The 20,013-nt window shown below is 47.0% G+C and overlaps 1 protein-coding gene across 3 annotated transcripts in view; it reads right to left on the bottom strand.

Moving 5' to 3' along the window:
• LPIN1 (lipin 1) overlaps positions 1–20,013 on the bottom strand; it is a 70,024-nt gene that overhangs the window by 34,644 nt on the left and 15,367 nt on the right. For 2 of the 3 annotated variants that reach the window (XM_061168825.1, XM_061168826.1), the window contains exons 2-8: positions 16,906–17,106; positions 16,057–16,152; positions 12,358–12,665; positions 9,304–9,429; positions 3,260–3,389; positions 1,738–2,053; positions 544–637 (exon numbers count right to left, since the gene is read on the bottom strand). In XM_061168825.1, coding sequence (XP_061024808.1) covers positions 544–637; positions 1,738–2,053; positions 3,260–3,389; positions 9,304–9,429; positions 12,358–12,665; positions 16,057–16,152; positions 16,906–17,097 — 1,262 coding nt within the window. In that variant the 5' untranslated portion in view covers positions 17,098–17,106. Of the gene's footprint in view, positions 1–543; positions 638–1,737; positions 2,054–3,259; positions 3,390–7,022; positions 7,131–9,303; positions 9,430–12,357; positions 12,666–16,056; positions 16,153–16,905; positions 17,107–20,013 lie in introns of all 3 variants that reach the window. The other variant, XM_061168824.1, reaches the window with a different exon arrangement.

Here is a 20,013-nt window from a genome sequence, read left to right as displayed (position 1 = left end):
ACAGACAAGCTCAATGAACGACCTCAGGAGGGAAGACGATCATTTTTGGCCTCTACGTCTCCCTGCACCCTCTCCCAAACACACTGAAACTGACGGAAGAGAAAGCACACTGTCCTAAGAGGCCACAGTCCTCTGTTACACGCTCCGAGGATCTGGCCCTCCCTGCAAATCACGGGAGAACTGAAGACAGGCCCCCAATGGCCACGGGAGGCTCTCCCCGGGGGAGGGACAGGGCCACACAGATGCCCGCTCTTTGCCACTGATTCGGGGTGCGGGCCACTGACCGCTGCGATACCACCCTGGTGTCATCGGGGAGGTGGCCTCGTGCCTGCGTTCCCGCTCAGATGCCACCCCGGGGACACACCCACACGCTCACATCTACACAGAGAGTCCACTGCTTTTACTGGTTTCTTCTCACAGTAGAACATAAGCCTCCGGCAGCCTTTTCTTACTCACTTTCTAATCAAATGTAAGGAAAAAACGGACTCCCGGATTAATATTCAGATTACAAAAAACGATATGAAGGATAAAAAGGATTGTTACTTTTTGGGAAAATACAGGGCAGCGACTTCAGGATCCATGTCTGTGAGGTCATCCAAGTAGACGCCGTCGGCACCAAGGTGTCTGCTTCGTTTGTCTAAAACAGCAAAGGGGTCACATCAGAGCACCATTCTCCAGAAACAACCTCATGGACTTCTGAGTGTCTCCAGAAAGGGCACTTGAGCACAGTGTGCAGATGTGCCCAAACTGCAAGAAACCCAAGAGCTAGAAGCCAGCGGCACAGCATCGCCGCCGAGGCCAACGGCCCAGGTTCGCATGCGGCTCCCACCCTCGCCAGCTGTGTGGCCTGGGCCGGTTGCCTAACTTCGCTGAGCCTCAGCTCCCCAGCTGGGAAGGACCTGAAGAGTACTAAGCACTCAATATATTGACACGATTACCATTATTATTATTATTATTATTGGTATTAATGGTATTGGTTTTGTTGTTATTATTATTACTAAACAATAACGCTTTCATTAAGCACTTCCCCATCAAGACTCTGAAGCACGGTACCCTAAAGAGGGTACCATCGGCCCCTGGGCACCATGACTGCAGCCTTCCAGTTTACTTCTGCTGGAGAATTACGTCACTGGTTCATACAAACCTAGAACACGGCACAAAGCCACATGGCTAACAGATAGGCTTAATGTCATTGCTCCAGACAGGCAACCAGGTGGGCATTCAGCTATATGTAAGGAGCCCCCACTACGTGCCAACCACTATTCTAAGTACCAAGGAAACAGGCAAACAGACCAAAAAGACTCTTGACCTCATAGAGCACATATGTTCTAGTAGGGAAGTCAGGCAAAAAAAGAAACAAATGATCATTTGAAACAGTGACACACAGTACGCAGAAATTAAAACAGGATAATGCACGAGAGAGAAACTAGGGGCAAGGGGAGAGGGGGCACAGATTAGCTTAGTCATCAACGTCTTGTGCAGTCCCAGCGCGTGCTGGACCCCAGCATCGCTGACCTGCACAGAGCGGGGCTCACCACACTATCCCCGAGGCCTCCTTCAGGTCGGATTTTCTACGACTAAATTCTGAGAACTCACATATGGAGCAAAAGGGTACAGACCGAACAGGAGAGATGTCCTGTTTCCACTTTGAAGCACCCCGAACTTTGGGGGGAAGAAGCTGTAGTGTGCCGAGCCCCAAGTTCGCGGGAGGGAGCTGGGAAGCGCCGGCACCCTCACCCTTTTTCCTAGAAGGCGAATCCGTCTTGCTGGCTGCCGGGGCAGCGCTGGCGGAGAGGGCTTTGGACTCTTCGATCGCAGGCAACGGGGGCGCTGCGGCTCCTAAGGCCTCGACGTCTTCTTCGTTCACGAACTGCATCTCTGTCTGCGGCTTGTTCTGCTCCCACAGCGGCTGCGCGGGAGACCCCCCAGCCAGTGTCGGTGACTGTTCACTGAACGCGTCTGAAGAGTCACTGGGGACGGCTTGAAAGTGCGTCTTATCACAGATTTTTCTACTGTTCAACGGGCCGGACTCCTTCATCTTGTGTGCAGATGACTAGATCAAAGGGGCAGGGAGGGAGAGAGAAGGTCAGAGAGAAACTGAGTCACCAAAGAACACCTGGGCAGGTAAGGATCTCCAGAGCCATGCCCACACTTGGCAGGACATGGTGAAGCCTCAAGAGTCACCTGGTGATTCCGTACCTGCCGAAAGGTCTGGAAACCAAGGACAGTACTTCCAAAGTGAATGAACTTTCACAGAAAACATCAACTGCCAAAGAGCAGTGAGTGAGATTAGCAACGGAACGCAAACGTCCAGCAGGAAAATGGGAAGTATATTCACACCACAGGGCGTTTGCAGTAATAACAAGTGAATTACGATTACACCCAACAACATGATGAATCTTGCAAAACTAATCTCTGCTGTTAGAGTCAAGACTGGGTTTATCCTGGGGGTTTGGGGGGGGCGGTCAGTTGGAACAGTAACTGCAAAGGGTCGGAGGGTTTCCAAGTTCTGATTTAGTCCCACTTCCTGGTCTGGGTGCAAGTCACGTGGACACATTCACAGTGTGAAAATTTACTGATCTCGGCACTTAGGATCTGGGTATTTCTCTGAACGTGTGTTATATTTCAGTGAAGTCTACCCTCAAAACATGAATGAACAAGGGCAGACTTGGTGGCTGGTTCACACGAGTGGGAAATTAGCATTTCTGACTCTATCTCTCCAAGGAGTTTCCAGTTATGGAAAAGATTTATCCAAACAGAAACCGAAATGCAATTTGTGGGCCAGAAAGTGGGGAGAGGGTATGCATTTCTGTATCTGATCCCATAGCTTCGAGCACAAATGAAAACAATTCAACAGTGGATCTGTGGCCGGAACTGTTTTGCCAGAAGAAGTGATGGGTTTGCACTTTCGTGCCGTTTCTCCAGCAACAAATGACATGAATTTGTAAAGATGGTTGGCTGCATCAGCACTACCACTTGTGGGCAGAGAAATCAGCATTTTCCGTGAAAGCTAAATAACCTAAATAACCTAGAAAGGGAATTAACCCACAACTTCAGCCTCAACAGACCTAGTCTCCAAAGAGCTGCCCTTCTTGAGTCATAACAGGAATGCTTTCAATCTTCACTCACTCACTCATTCATTTATTCATTTATTCATATCACAAAGATTTACTGGGGATACAAGAGGCCGTAGCATCTTTCAAGGATCTTACAATATTATTATTTTAAAAAAAAAAAAAAAAGCCCCAAAGCCACTTACCTTTGCGGCTTGGGGCAATTCTCCCCAAAGCCAGAGCATTTCTAGATTATTCTTCTGCATTGTCCTGTCCACAGACTTGCTGACCAATTCCGAATCACTTTTAGGTGTTGAAGGTCGGGAACCTGAAGGACTTAAGAAAACACAAATGCACGATTAAAGTGGGAAGGGAAACTTTTAAAATTGTTTTTGGCCCAGAATTCTATGGTTCGGGAGAGCCCAGAAAAATGCCCCCAACCCGCCACTGCCTTATGTCCACAGCTTCATGACTACCCCTCTGTGGCCACCAGGGGTCGACAGAACACGTGCCAAGGGGGAAGGTGCTCCCAATTTGGGTAGCCCTGTCCCAACCTGCCGCCAAATTCCAAGTAAGTAAAGACGAGAAGGAGGAGCATTTAAAAGGGGAAGTTGGAAAAAAGAGAGATGAAACGGGAAAGGGAAGAAAAGTTGGTTGCCATCTTTCCCTGCCTCACCCTGATCTCAACGCTCCTGCAATGCCAATTTCCAAATCAAGCCCCTCAACTCGCAGACAGCTGCAAGAAGGTCCTGGCCATCTCGGACATGCACCCATTATATCCTATATTGAAAATATGTATAAATCTGCACCGGCTTTGAAAACAGGGAAACTGATCATGGGCCAACTTTACTACAAATGCCAGATGCCACCAATAACTCACTAACGTGGCAGGGACCTCCAAGCTGAGATTTTGCAAAATATTATATCTTCCAAGAATACTTCAAAGATTCCTATTTGCTAAGCTCTTCCTGCAACAACACATCATGATGCTTAATTCTCAGACCAGCTTTTAAGGGGCTGTAACTTGGGTTTGCCTCTCTGCGTTTTCTACATTTTCACTCCGGAGCCCTGAGCCGTCATACCTCGGTCCAAGCACAGAAACCACCAACTTATCTACAGAGTTCTCACAGCCTTCTAAACAACATGCGGATGAGAAAAAAAGACCCATTTAATTATCTCTGGTCTTCCATCTCCTGCACCATTTCCTCTAAGTAAGATGACAGTTTTAAATGACGTGAGAAAGAAAGCCCCTGCAATTTTCCTTTTGCACCTTCTCTCACAGCCCTCACACGGTCTCCCCTAAGTCACCTCTCATCCATGTGCTTGGTTTCATTCATCTGTTCAAGTTAGATGTCAGCTCCAAGGGAAGAGAACTTTCCTGCCAGGACAAGGAGAGCTCGTGGATGACACACAGCTCGTTTCAGACAAATAGGGACCCTGAATGGCTAAACTGCTCCTGGCTCTCTTTAGTCCAGCCATTCGGACAAACAGACTAAATGCTGCTTCTCTCCATTGTTTCACATGGAGGTGGACGTTGGCTGGCTCCCCCCTCCCTGGGCGCCCGCTGCCCTCCATCCACGTCAACGGCACGTGGCAGCCCTCGGGCTCCGCTTGGCCAGTCTGCGGAGAGGAGGACCCTGAGACCGCATACCGAGGGCGTGTAAACAACGGGACACCTCTACACGCATGAGCGTGCCTGCGCGCGCGCACACACACATACACACACACACACACTCGTGCCCATAAGGAAGGAGTCCCCTGAGAAGGAACGCTGGGCCCTCCAGACGTCGGAGAGGTGAAGTGTTTATCACCTCCGACCTGTCTTGCTTCCTCTAGTTTCCTAAGTCTGCTTTTCTCCAAAGGGTCAATGCTTTTCTGGCACCGAAGTGTCCAGAATTACACGTTCAGTATCAGTGACATGTGCAAATGGAGCGCTGTGGCCTCCAGCGAGGGGCCTTTGTGCCGACAACTGTGACCTGGGTCATTCTTTCTCCAGAGGCATCACGGGGGAAATCCATCGTAACTGGCTTCCTACCCTCATCGGCGCTGCACCCAAACCTCAAATCATTTGTTTGAAAAGAATACAATTTATTTATATTTTGTTATAAATTCTTTGGAAAAATACATTGTCTTACCCACCGCACAAAATTAAGTCAAGCCCTTTAGACTGAGCCTGCTCTGGAGTCAGGTGTTGGCAAACGTTTTCTCTAAGACGCCAGGTAGCAAGAATTCCAGGCTTTGTGGGTTATGTGATCTTTGCAGCAACTACTCAATTCTGCCCTTGTGGTGCAGAGGCAGCCACAGACAATATATGGACAAACTGGCTGTGCCCCATAAAACTTTACAGAAACAGAGGGTGGGCCAGATTGGGGCCACGGGCTGTGGTTTACCAAACCCCACTCTAGAAGAATGCCACACTGAACGCGGTTCTCTGTCACCCCGCTCAACTCCAGAATCCCTAACATTCTGATGCTGTGATAAAAGCTACAAGCCATACGGTTTCCACAGAGGCATTCAGGTGGGCAAATTCATATTCACAAAGGACCCAGCCCTGTGTGAGCCATAAGCTAGACGTGCCACCTCTCACATTCACTGTGCCACTACAATAAACGCTGGCCCCCAGGCCGCACCAGCCTCTCGGAAGGATGCTGCACCCAAATACATGAGCACAGTCTGCGCTGCTTGTTGAGAGAATTCAGACAGACAGAAGATGAATTAGGAAAAAGACTCCCAATGCTGAGTGTGATCGATGAGAAAGATGATTCCAAAATTTCTAATATGATTACCAAATATTAGACTTTTAAGATAAGGGTTGTTCAAAAAAGTAAGCTTCAAGGTCACTGATTGATTTTCATAACTAATGCATTTATTAGCCATAATAGTTTTCAGCATTTTTCCTGAAATCCCAATCAGGGACATCAGTTATAACTGCTCACAACTCAGTTGCCCTCATTTTAAAATGGCCTTTCTTCTGCACAGTAACCTGTGAGTGAAGTACGTCCTGAGATTGGGTTCTTCAATCAAGAAGAAAAACAGTTTCCCAGGTAGAAGTTAATCACAGCTTCTCTGTTCAGGTTTCTAAAGAAAACCCTGTAAGTCTACAAAGCAGGCAGGTCAAAGCGTGGGCAACGTTGAGGGAATGGAGGCAGGAATCTAAGGCCTCTGCCTCAGATGAAGACTCTAACCTAGGAACCCAAACCTTCAAGTCCATCCTATGCTGTTCTCCAAAATTCTATGCTACAAATGCTGTGGAAACATCTGATTATATTACACAGAAAGTCTATAAGCTATTTTTTTTTAGGAATTTTTTTTTTTTTTGATGTGGACCATTTTAAAGTCTTTATTGAATTTGTCACAATATTGCTTCTGTTTTATGTTTTGGTTTTCTGGCCGTGAAGCGTGTGGGATCTTAGCTCCCCAACCAGGGACTGAACCCACACCCCCTGCCTTGGAAGGTGAAGTCTTAACCACTGGACCGCCAGGGATGTCCCAGAAAGTCCATAAGCTATTGAGTGAGTTATAATAATAACTCTCCTTATGCTTAAGCAACATCTTAAAAAAGTCTCGTAAACTTATTTGTTGAACAACCCCAGACACAAAACAGAGATCATATTCCCAATTTTCAATGCATTGTTCTATTTTTCAAAGCACGTCACAAAATTAGAAAGAATTATATGCTTGACCCTAATTTCCAGAGAGTTAAATTTAGTACTTTAAAAAAAAAAAAATCTAACCATCGACAAATGCTTAAAATGAAAGGAAAAGTAATAATCTATACGTATTTTCTTCATAAGTGATTTGGTTAGTTGGTAAAATAGATTGGTAAGAGTTAAATCTACATTTTCACTTCATAGAATCTACATGTATTTTCCACATAAGTAATTTGGTTAATGGCAACACATAGTTCTAAGAGTTAGATCAAAGTTTTTATTATCAAAGACATCCACGGTGGGAAGATAACCCATCTACCTTTCCGAAGCGTGGAAGTGGGAAGATTGTGGAGGGCAAGAGCTAGAAAGACCGCCCTCGGCCGCAACCGCCACACGAGGGGGGCGCCTCCTGCAATCTATCAGGCTACTGGATGCCACGTGATCCACATTAAAGGAGAGAGAAATCACAGGTCAATTCAATTAAACAAAATTTCTTATCAATTATTTGACTACTCTCCACGATAACATCTTTAAGAAAGTGAAGGTACTTGGGCATCGAACAATAGCAGAGGATCACATGTTGAAATCACTAAGAAATCAACAAGAATCTTCTGAACCACAAAAACAGGAAACTGCCAAGACACCCATTTCACTTTCTATTTCAACCATATGCCCATAAAAGCTCGCTTTTCTTGGGTCAGAATTTAGTGCCTAATCAAATGACTTACTCCAAAAGGCTTGATAATTTGGGCTGGTAACTGTCTCTTAAAAGAAAACACATAAACCCAAGTATGGAAATGTATCTGTTTATCCTAATTTGTAATTGCATTTAACAGTGGCCAGATCACTTAATCTGACATGGTCATTCTTCTGGATTCACAGAGCAAAACATGAAAGACAGAGAAACATATACAGGATTGTGTTGAAAACATTTGTTTTAGATGCTTAAAATTAATGTAGAGTGTTTGAACAGATTTTTCTACCTATTAGTGGTTTCTAAATATTCCACATCATTTTCTTCCTAAAAGTACTGTGTTTTTTCCCTCAGGGTTTAACTCCACAGACCTCGGGAGAGAATGTACGAGGTTCTAGAAAGGTCTTACACCTGCACTGTCCAATATGATAGCCATGGGCTGCATGTGGTACTGAGCATTTGAAATGTGACTGGTCCAAACTGAGATGTTCTGCACATATGAGACACACGACTCAAAGGCTTATGAAAATGAGAACGTGAAACAGCTCAATAATGTTTTAAAAAACTGATTACCTGAAATGAAAATATTCTGGATATACCAGGTCATTGAAATAGATCATCAAAATTAATTTCATCAGTTTCTTTGCATTTTTTAAGGATGGTTACTAGAAAATTTTAAATCACATATGGAGCTAGCATTATGTTTCTACTGGACAGGGCTGGCCTGAGGACAGACAGACCCCCCATGAGGGGACTCCACGGGCCCCCAGCCCCACCCTGGCTGACGAACGTGCACTGTCACGGTCCTGGCTAGAAACCAGGCACGTGACGCCTCCATTTTTCTCCAACCTCAACTTCAGCGCACAGGGCTGACCATGCCATCTCATTAATGAGATTACTCGGGTCAAACTGGAACCGGGAGTGGTGTCTACGTGAGCCTGGCTTCAGGTGGGAAGCCCTGCAGCACGTGCCAGGGCTTGGGGGCTCCGACACCTCCCCTTTAGACCAGAAGCAAACCTAACACGTTAGGAGGACGAGTAACCAAAGGATGTCACTGTCACTTAGATCAGTGCTTCCCAACCTCTTTTCCATTCTCGCCACACCTCCGGGACCTTTTTTTTCCCAACAGCCCTCCCTCCACCATGAAATTGTAATGCCATGGATATACCATGTATCTGCTTATGTACTGTGGCCCTTTGGAAGCCACACACTATTATAATATCTAAGATTTTTTTGCCACCCCAGAACCAAGTTTTGTCCCGACAGGGGTGATAGTATCCCTGCTGAGAAGGCACGCTTCAGTTCTGTCCCCTCCCCAGTCCTGAAAACTGCTCAGAAGGGCTCACATATCCTCACGGGTTTCGCAGCCTTAAAGGCTTTAGAGTCGTCCCCACACACCGAGCAGCTCTGGTTCTCCAAGTTGATACAGGAAGTCTAGGGCCCCTTGAGAGTTCATTTCAGGGAAATCAGTATTCGTAAACGCAGCAAGGGAAGAAGGCATCATTCTCACAGCCCCGAATGACCGCAGGGGCCCCCGAAGCAACCTCTCTGCTCTTGAATCCCACTTTAGGGCTCAGGTTCCAGAAAGGCTCTGTCACCTGTCTGCTCCTGTTGACAATTAGCTTTATGTAACTTAACAAGTGGTTGGCCTTTCAGTGTCTCCTGGGGAAGCTAAGAGCCATATCTGTAGTTCCATTTTGCTATTAGATAGAAGTTTATGATCTGCACATGCTCTGGTTTTAATCCTGATCTGTACCTCCTACTCTAAACTGTGTTTTTTCCAGTCCTAATTCGTTTCATTTTTTACTTAGATTTCACTATTTTATTAAACATGTTTCCTGTAACTGACTTGGAATCCTCTGGACCAGGACAGGTGAACACACACGTACACACACCAGCCACTCACCTGGTGCTAGGTGACCACTCTCTGTCAGAATTCGGGTAAGATGCTGACTGAGGGTAAGTCATGACTGGGGAAAGGTTTTCCTTAGGGATATCTCCTTGGAATGGAGGTATATCATTAGAAAGAGTTCTGCAGACCAAAAAGAAAAAAAAAAATCAAAGTCAAAGAATTATTAGTGATAAGATTCATAATAAAGGCAAGTTTCCATTTTTTCCTTGATTATCGCTAATACTTCATAGATTAACATGATCTCCTTTTAAACTACCCCGGCGGGACTTCCCTGGTGGCACAGTGGTTAAGACTCCGCCTGCCAATGCAGGGGACACGGGTTCGAGCCCTGGTCCGGAAAGATCCCGCATGCCGCAGAGCAACTAAGCCCACGCGCCACAACTACTGAGCCTGCGCTCTAGAGCCCGCGAGCCATAACTACTGAGCCCACGTGCTGCAACTACTGAAGCCCACATACCTAGAGCCCGTGCTCTGCAATAAGAAAAGCCACCGCCATGAGAAGCCCATGCACCACAACGAAGAGTAGCCCCCGCTCGCCACAACTAGAGAAAGCCTGCACGTAGCAATGAAGACCCAATGCAGCCAAAAATAAATAAATAAATAAAATTTTTAAAAATAAAATAAATAAACTACCCAGGCATATTCCAGGCACATTCCAGGAATGTGGACAGGAAAAAAGTGACTCAGAGAAATGTTTTGTGTGCTCATGCTTTGGCTGAATTATAAATGTAAAGTGATTTTGTTCAAGAATTGGGACTTAGACATGGGCTCGATGACCACACTGCTTGTTACTTACACCGTAGGGCCTACGGAGTTGTCTTTCACATTTCATGTCGCAAAAGCCTGAGAGGTAGATTGGGCCCAAAACCATACCCAGAGGGTTAATAAAACTCTTGCCATGCACGAGTGAGCTACCAAATCCCTGTATGGCCGTACACAGATAATGTTTCGTCTAGCAGAATAAATAAATGTCACAACCAATCGTAGTTTTTTTTTTTTTTTAAACTGTGAACTTTTGCTCTCTTGCATTCTTTTTTTTTTTTTTAATTTATTTATTTATTTATGGCTGTGTTGGGTCTTCGTTACTGTGCGAGGGCTTTCTCTAGTTGCGGCAAGCGGGGGCCACTCTTCATCGCGGTGCACGGGCCTCTATCGCGGCCTCTCTTGTTGCGGAGCACAGGCTCCAGACGCGCAGGCTCAGTAGTTGTGGCGCATGGGCCTAGTTGCTCCGCGGCATGTGGGATCTTCCCAGACCAGGGCTCGAACCCATGTCCCCTGCACTGGCAGGCAGATTCTCAACCACTGCGCCACCAGGGAAGCCCCCAATCGTAGTCTTATAATTATGAAATGGCTGCAAATCTACCTCGTTTCAGGTATAGCATGCTCAACGAAATAGGATTCACTATTTCACTCACGCAGAGGCCACTGGTCTCTATTTTTGGATGTTATCTGAAATACCTAACACTAAGTTCTGGAACTAAAAGCCACGCAGGGAAGGCGACTGTAATAAACCCAACCACCCAGCTTCTGAGCCCACAGCAGATCAGAGGCCACAGTTAGGAAAATCGACGTTGCCAATGTGCCTTTATTTTTCGCCAGGGGAAAAAAAAAAAATCCTATTCTAAATAACAAAGCAGGAGGTTAATCCTGATGTTCCTTCTCCCTTTTTTTTTTCAATTGAAGTATAGCTCATTTACAAGGTTATGTTAGTTTCAAGTGTACAGCAACATGATTCAGTTATCCATCCTTCTCCCTTCTTTTGTGTTAACAAGACACAAAAACAATGATCAAAAATTACACTGAATTACATAAAAATATGAAACATCAAATATTCTTTACAAATGTTTTGGCTTTTTAAAATGGCATTTTTCACCAAAATAGTAATACCCAGAAACAGCATTCCACCACACTATTAAAAGCAAAGAAAAATAACAGGTGTCCATTCAACTTTGGGCCTCATCCAAATTGAAAAGTTTGCTTGTGGAGAAACCGGTCATGTTCTACATTCACCTGTGGCCCTAAGTCTATAACAGATCGGCCTCCAGCTATCCATCAGCCCAACTGCCGGGCTCATAGGTGGTGCTCAAATAGGAATAAGCGGGTTCTGAAACAACGGTTTCATGCATGAAGTATTCATTCGCTGAGCTCCTGTTTCTTGGTTCTGATCTGGAAAGCTGGAGTTATCACCAAGGATGTTACCAATCGTCTCTCTGTCACAAGCTACATCCCATCTTTATGCTACTTTAGAATCGGGCCTGCAGGATTCCAAAATTCAGTCTCAAATGCATTAACAGAAGAGTAAGAAATTCTGGGGGAAAAAAAGTTTATAAGAATAATCCTACTGCAATCCCACTGCTGGGCCAATATATGGAGAAAACCACAATTCGAAAAGATACCTGTACCCCAATGTTCATAGCAGCACTATTCACAACAGCCAAGACATGGAAGCAACCTAAATGTCCATCAGTAGATGAATGGATAAAGAAGATGTGGTGTATATATACATAATGGAATACTACTCAGCCATCAAAAAGAATGAAACAATGCCACTTGCAGCAACATGAATGGACCTAGAGATCATCATACTAAGTGAAGTAAGCTAGACAGAGAAAGACAAATATCGTACCATATCACTTATATGTGGAATCGAAAAAAAAAAAGATACAAATGGACAAAACAGAAATAGACCCACAGACATAGAAAACAAACTTATGGTTACCAAAGGGGAAAGGGGGGAGGGATAAATTAGCAGTTTGGGATTAACAGATACACACTGCTATATACAAAATAGATAAACCACAAGGACCTACTGTAGAGCACAGGGAACTCTATTCAATATTCTGTAATAACTTATAAGGGAAAAGAATCTGAAAAAGAACAGATATATATACGTATATATTAAAAAAACTGATTCACTCCTGTACACCTGAAACTACCGCAACATTATAAATCAACTATACGTCAATTTAAAAAAAAAAAAAAAAGGATCATCCTAAACAACGAATTCACCCAGTTCTAACTGAGGCCCTCCCTTTCACCCACATTTACCTACTGCTGTCCAGCAGCTCGGCCTCCTCGTCCGAGCTCATCTCTATGGGGAACATGTCTTCATCCTCGGACGTGTTCATGTTGTCGTCCCTTTTCAGGCTGTCCAGCTGCGACTTCCTCCTCCTCTTCCTTCGCTTCTTCACTAAAGAGCCACTTGAAGGGGTCTCGCTGGGAGGTAAGACCTGGGCTGACGTGTTGGGGTCCAGGCTTCTTATCCAATCTACGGAGTTCCTCTTCAGCTGGGACTCCATCCTCGAGGCTCCTTCCGACAGGATCGGGGAGGTGGCCAGGTGCATGGGGATCACCTCCTAAAAGACAGAACACATTTCCAAGAAGGAGTGTTGTTAGTTGGGGTTTAAGGAGCTGGTGGTGCCGACGACCCACCAGTGCTAATTCCGGAGCCCAAGCACCATGGGCAGTGGGGAGCACGGGGCGCTCACGGCGATCTGCAGATGCGGCTGCCGAATTTGACAGGTGGTCATAAAGTCGACAAGTCACTAACTGCCATTTTGTACTGAATCCTGCGTTTTCGTAATTATAACAAAGTGAGGTAATTATCAGTTATTTCAGGCTACCAAAATTCAACTTGGTCTGAAATTTCCAGAGTAAAGAGGAAAAAATGGGCTTGGAGTCATTACCCTGGGAACTGGGCTCCGTTTTGCACTCTAGTGTGTGTGGGGGTGTGTGTGTGTGTAAGAGAGAATGTGTGTGTGTGTTTTTAACATGCACTGAATTAAGAGGATAATAATAATTTTTAAAGAAAACATCTGACAGTGTCCCCACACCGTGCCCCAAGTGCCCACCTGCACCAGGGCACACCTAGGTATGTGGCTGTCAAGTGATTAGGTACTGACCCTCTTCTCTACAAAAAAACAAAAATAACAACAACCAAAAAAAAAAAACCTCTACCGCCTGTCAATTTAATAGTTGTTTTATAATGATTCACCAGTTTTCTAAAAAACTATAGCAATCATTTTATTATCAAATGACTCATTTCTTATCAGAAACCTGGTAACAAGTAGTAAAAAATAGGGTTCCATCTCTGATGAGCTATGTGATCTTGGGCAGAGTCACTTAACTTCTGAGTCTGTTTCCCTCATCAGAAAAATGGAAATGATAATCCCGACCTTACAGCATTGTTAGATAAAATGGAACAATGTAACTATTGTACATACAGCCTGACACATATGCAAAAATTCACAGACAAACATGAATGGATAACAACAGAAAACGGTATTGGAACAGTGGGAATCAGCAGTTTTACATAGGAAGCTTTGGGAGATGTTGTTTACTGTAATCTGCCTGAAGTTGCAACAGAACTGAACAAACAAGAGGAGTTTGATGCTTTGGAAAATGTGAAAGCTGCTCGTGAACTCTATTCTCCTCTATCAGGAGAAGTAAATGAAATTAATGAAGCTCTATCAGAAAATCCAGGACTTGTCAATAGATCTTGTTACGAAGATGGTTGGCCGATCAAGATGACACCCGGAACTAGGTGAACTAATGAGTGAAGAAGCACATGAGAAATACATAAAATGTACTGAGGAGAGACAATGGAACCCCTAAATAAACTAGTTTGAAAGAAAATCTAGGGAAAAAAAAGAAGTAAAGAATATATACAAAAGAGAGGGGATTAACAAGCATGCTGCTGATAGTTTAAAGTAGCTTAGAGAGGGACTTCCCTGGCGGTCCAGTGGTTAAGACTCCGCACTTCCACTGCAGGGGGCTCAGGTTCGATCCCTGGTCAGGGAACTAAATCCCGCAGGCCGCGGCATGGCCCAAAAATAAATAAATAAATAAATAAAGTGGCTTAGAGAGCATCAGACAATGTGCTACACGTATAAAATCCACATCTGAGCGGTAAGGCTGAGGCTGGGAGAGACCATAGCACCTTTGGGAAGACCAAAAGGAAGCAGAGCCTGGGATGGTTTTGTCCTGAAATTGAAACTATGGGCATTCATTTTAGAGCCTGGAGCTATTTAGAGCCGTTCCTCTATATAGGCTATCTTCTCATAAAGGAACTAGTTCAAGTGGTTTTTATTGAGGAATCTCTACATCAGATCCCTTCAAAGTGGCTTTCCCAGTGAATGAAAGAGTAAAAAGAAATGGTTTGTCTTATAAGAAAACATGGGGGTAAATCTTCATGACTTGGAACTCGGCAAAGGATTCTTAGATGTGACAACAAAAGCACGAGCCACAAAGAGAAAACAGATAAATTGGACTTCATCAAAATTTAAAACTTGTGTGTTTCAAAGGACAACATCAAGAAAGTGAAAAGACAACTCACACAATGGAAGAAAATATTTACAAATCATCTATCTGATAAGGAACTCATATCTAGAATATATAATGAACTCTTATAACTCAAGGATAAAAAGACAAATAACCCAATAAAAAACAATCAAAGGATCTGAATAGACACTTCTCCAAAGAATACATACAAATGGCCAATAAGCACAAGAAAAAATGCTCAACATCATTAGTCATTAGGGAAATGCAAATCAATACCATGATGAGATACCACCTCACACCCACCAGGATGGCTAGAATCACAAAGTCAAGGAGCAAGTATCGATGAGGGTATAGACAAATCGGAACCCTCGTGCACTGCTGGTGGGAATGTAAAATGGTGCAGCAGCTTTGGACAACAGTCTGGCAGTTCCTCAGTGGTAAATTCAGTGTTACATATGACCCAGCAATTCCACTCCCAGGTATACACCCCCCAAAATGAAAACATGTGTCTATACGAAAACTTGTACGCAGTGTTATTCACAACAGCCAAAAGGTGGAAACAAACCCAAGTGTCCACCAACACATGAAAAGATAAACGAAATGTGGTATACAGATACAGTGGAATATTATTCGGCCATACAAGGGAATGAAGTACTGACACAGCCAGAACACGGATGAATCTTGAAAACATTATGGTACATGAAAGAAGTCAGGCACAAAAGACCACAAACTATGTAATTCTACTCAGATGGAAGTTCAGATTAAGGAAATCTATAGAGACAGAAAGTTTGATTAGTGGTTGCTTAGGGCCCAGGGTGGTGGGGAGTTAGGGCTTTAGGGATAGGGGAGGTGTAGCTTAAGGGTACAGAGTCTATTTCTGAGGCAATGAAGTTGTTCTAAAATTGACTGCGGGGATGACTTGCACGTATCCGTGAAAACACTAAAAACCACAGAACAGTACACGTGAGATGGCTAAAGCACATGGTGTGAGAATTATATCTCAATAGAGCTGTTAAACATTTTTTCATAATAAAAAATTAATGTGATTTGGTCACTCACTAAACAAAAATTAGAACATTTCAGCCGTCTGAGATTTGACACACGAGTATAACCTGTATGCTTTGGATGATGGTTTCAGGCCAGGGTCATTCAACTCCTCTGTCTCCCTGGAAACAGGGAGCAAACGCAGCAGGCTGGGACTGATGGTTTCAGGCCAGGGTCATTCAACTCCTCTGTCTCCCTGGAAACCGGGAGCAAACGCAGCAGGCTGGGACTGCTCAGTCTTGGGTAGGCATAGCACACACTCACCCTGTGGCTCAAATCCCCAGGACAGGTAAACAGCCACTTTTCTCCTCTGCCGTCACCCACACAGCCGGCACCAGTATCACCTCTCCACACACGCTCCCAGATGAGCGCTGCTCAACGCTCAAAACGCGGGAGTAAGCTTCACCACCCAGCCTTCCTTACCTGATCGTTATCAGTCTCTTGAACAAAAAATGCTTCTCCATTATCTCCCAGTTTCATGTGCAAATCCACTGCTTCCCCATTGATTTCTATGTCAACCTGAAGGAAAAACACATGTTCTTCATCACAACAGGAAACCTCACGGGGAATGACCAGGTCTCTACATACGCTTCAGTCACATACATCCCCAAAATATCTCACAATTCCAAACCTCCGTTGGTCACTCTGGTCAAGAAACGGAGTCTACTCCCCCACCACCACCACCATCCTGGGTCCATGCAAGCTTGTGATTGCCCCAGTGAGTAGAGCACAACACAAGTGAGGCCACGTGGCTTCCGAGGCTAGACCAGAAAAAGAAGGCAGAGTCCGCCCGGCTCCCTCCCTTGGATGATGCTTGCCCTTGCAGCCAGCCGCCATGGTGTGAGGAAGCCCAGGCCACACGGAGAGCCCACGTGGAGGCGTCTGGGTGACAGCCTCGGCCAAGAGTCCAGCCAAGGGCCACCAGCCGAGTGAGCAAGTGCATCTACACAGGATCCGAGCCCCCAGCCCTGAGTCTTCAGCTGAAGCCCCAGGCGGCAAAGAGCAGAGACGGGCCAGCCTGCTGCACTTGGTGTGAATTCCTGACCCACAGAACCCCCGGAGCTTAATAAACTGTTGGCTTATGCCACTAAATCTTGGAGAAATTTACACAGTCATAGAAATCAGAACAATCTGAGTAACTGTCAATTCAGGGACCAGCCCTTTCCAACGGAAAGCTAAAACTCGGGGTCCACGAGGAGCTCCGGATACGTAAGGCCGCAGAAGTGCGAGGGTTTTTCTCTAAGGAGAGAACCCGTCCCCCAGGTCACGTACCACCTTCTCTCGGGAACGCAGGACCCCCATCTTCCCAAAGCGGACGTGGAAGGGGGAGCACTGCAGGCTCCCGTTGGGCTGGCGGACCACGATGATGTCAATGCATCCGGACAGAGTGGCAGGGTTCAGCCCCTTGTAGAGCTCCTTCACGGTGACAAACACCTGGCCTGCCAGCTGCCCGACGTAATTCATGGTTTGAGCCTAGGAAACAGAGACACAAGCAAGGCGCACAAACGGTTAACTCGGGGCAGGCTCTAAAGCCAGTCAAGGTGAACGTGCACATGCCGCATGCCCGACTTCAAAGACACCCAGCTCAGGGCATCTGGCTCCCCTGGAATGGGCCTCACCCAGCGCTCCCCACCCCAAACCCTGGCCACCCCAGGAGGCCTGATCTCAGTCGTCACCGGCTCTTCCTCTCCGAGTCCACGGTACATGTGGCTCTTGCTCTGTCATCATGTGCAGGTTTTACAGACCAAATCTTAAGACTCTTGAGAAGAGAGACTGTATTTGAGATCTCTTCATATTCCCCACCACGCCAAAAAGGGTAGGTGTTTAATAATGCTAGTAGAAAAAAATGGCTATTTTTACTTGAGAAGGAAAAAATAAGTGACTTTTATTTTGAACAGTTTCCATCCTGGTCCTTCTCTGCCCGCCTGATGCTCTCACATCTCGAGGGACACTCGTGCTCGGCTTCGGTTTGTCTGCCCAGCCGATCAACCGAAGTCCACTCAGCAAACATGCAGGGCCAACACTCCACGAGGGGCCTGGTGCTGGGAACACAGGTTAAAAAGACGCAGACCCCGTCCCCCGGAGGGACTCGGGCTCGTGAAGGAGAGAGAAGGAGAATACACGTCCGTGTGGTTGTGTCTGTTTGGACTTAAGGAGACGCTGAGGGACTTACGTCCAGGCAAAGAGGAGCGCCATCCCAGAGGGGCCGACAGTCGACGGGTGGGGAGCAGGGCTGGGATGCCCCCCGGAGAGGAAGGCGGACAGGCCGCGGCAGACAGACAGGTGTGCGCACAGGCACAGAGGGGGTGGCGCCCGCGGCAGAGAACACGCAGGGGGGACAGACAGGTGTGCGCACAGGCACAGAGGGGGTGGCGCCTGCGGCACAGAACACGCAGGGGGGACAGACAGGTGTGCGCACAGGCACAGAGGGGGTGGCGCCTGCGGCACAGAACACGCAGGGGGGACAGACAGGTGTGCGCACAGGCACAGAGGGGGTGGCGCCCGCGGCACAGAACACGCAGGGGGGACAGACAGGTGTGCGCACAGGCACAGAGGGGGTGGCACCTGCGGCACAGAACACGCAGGGGGGACAGACAGGTGTGCGCACAGGCACAGAGGGGGTGGCGCCTGCGGCACAGAACACGCAGGGGGGACAGACAGGTGTGCGCACAGGCACAGAGGGGGTGGCGCCTGCGGCACAGAACACGCAGGGGGAGGACGAGAGCCGACACCGGCCAGGAGACTCGGAAGGTGTTTTGTAGCAACTGAAGCCGTCGGGGACTTGGGAACCACAAAATCAGGATTCGATGTGTGACTGAGAAAGAGCACTGCGGTAAAAATGTAGAGAAGGCAGGCAAGAAAAGACACTGAAGGCAGGAAGACCAACCTGTGGCTTCTGGTGATGGTGCGAACAAGAAAGGATGCCAGCCTGAAGGGCGGCAGTGATGGAAGAAACGAGGCAGAGCGCCAATCCGGGAGACGCTGGGGCACAGGGCAATGGGAGCCCCGCCAGCACCGAGCCCTGGCCCTCCTCACGGCTGGGGCTCTGACGGCCACCCCGGTGTGAGCCACCCCTCCTGGCTGCCCAGCCGGCCTGGCCCGCCCTCCAGTTGCCCGTCCCCCACCCTGATGTGACTCGGACACTCAGACTGGCCCGGCCTCCCTCGGGGACGCGGCTCTGCTCAGTGGTCCTTCCCCCGCCGGGTCCTTCCTTCTCCAGCCCCAGCTACGCCTATACTTCGGGGCTGAGTCCAGACTCTCGTGTGCCCTCCTCTCTGCACACTTAACGCTCTGGAGGCTTCCAGTATCACCTGAGCACGCAGGGCTCACGCAGCATGACTTCCAGCCCTCGCCCACACAGCCCAGTTCCTCAGGGAACCCACTCAGGAGCACGTGGGACCACACGGACGCCACCCGCCCCAGGTCCCCAACGACGGCTCCAGCAGCTGCCACAGCGCGTGTGCACACCTGGCCCTGACGAGCCTCTGTTACACTGGAACAGGTGGTTTTCCTGTCACTCGGCGAAGCCAGATTCTCCTGGAGGCCAAGGATCAAGCCTGGTCCTTTCAAGTTATAAAAAAAAAAAACCCAAAAACTACCTTTTATAAGCCTCACCTCACCCCCTACGACACAAGCAGAAGTGATACTAGCATCCCTGCTTCACAAACGAGGTAACGGAGGCTCAAAAGTGGTCGGTCAAATGCCCTGCAGGCAAACAAGAACTGCTGATTTAATTCTCATTTAGAACAAGCCAGAGACCTAAGGCAGTGAACAAAAGCTTCGAAGAAAAGAGCGTGAGAAAGTCCTCTGGCTCGCTGTGCAACTTTAATAAACGACGCCCTCTGGATTCCCTCAGAGGAGGAAGCAGGCAGACCTTCCGAAGACACATTCAGACGCGAAGACCTGGCTCCCTAGCTGTGCAGCGCCCACCGCTAACAAAGGCCCAGGCACGAGAATACAGAAGATCACGCACCTTCTAAGTCTGCTTAGTGGCGCAGGTTAACTAACTTCATGCAAAAGGCGAGGGGGGACAGTTCCTGAACAATACAGAAAAGGATTCTTTGTAACCTTGACACTCCCTCTAGGGAATCATTTTATAAAAGAAATCATCACCACAATGGTCAACCTAGATTTTAACATACTGGGCTCACTAAGAGAGATAAACTTCTAACTCAACAGGGGTACCCGCAGTAAAAATAACATTTTTGTATGATTTCTTTCATATGCATGGCCTCATGTTCACGTGATTCTCACAATAACCCTGTAGATATAAGGCCTTTCAGATGGGAAAACTTAAGGACAAGCAATCGTGCAGTGAGGCAAACGCCCAAGATCACAGGCCTGGAATCCTACCTCAGCTTTGGTTCTGTCGAGCCCCCT

The sequence above is a fragment of the Eubalaena glacialis genome, chromosome 14, assembly GCF_028564815.1.
Source record: "Eubalaena glacialis isolate mEubGla1 chromosome 14, mEubGla1.1.hap2.+ XY, whole genome shotgun sequence".
NCBI classification, from domain to species: Eukaryota; Metazoa; Chordata; class Mammalia; order Artiodactyla; family Balaenidae; genus Eubalaena; species Eubalaena glacialis.
The sequence above is the reverse complement of the archived record's forward strand: the minus strand, read 5'-3'. Positions and strand labels throughout refer to the sequence as shown.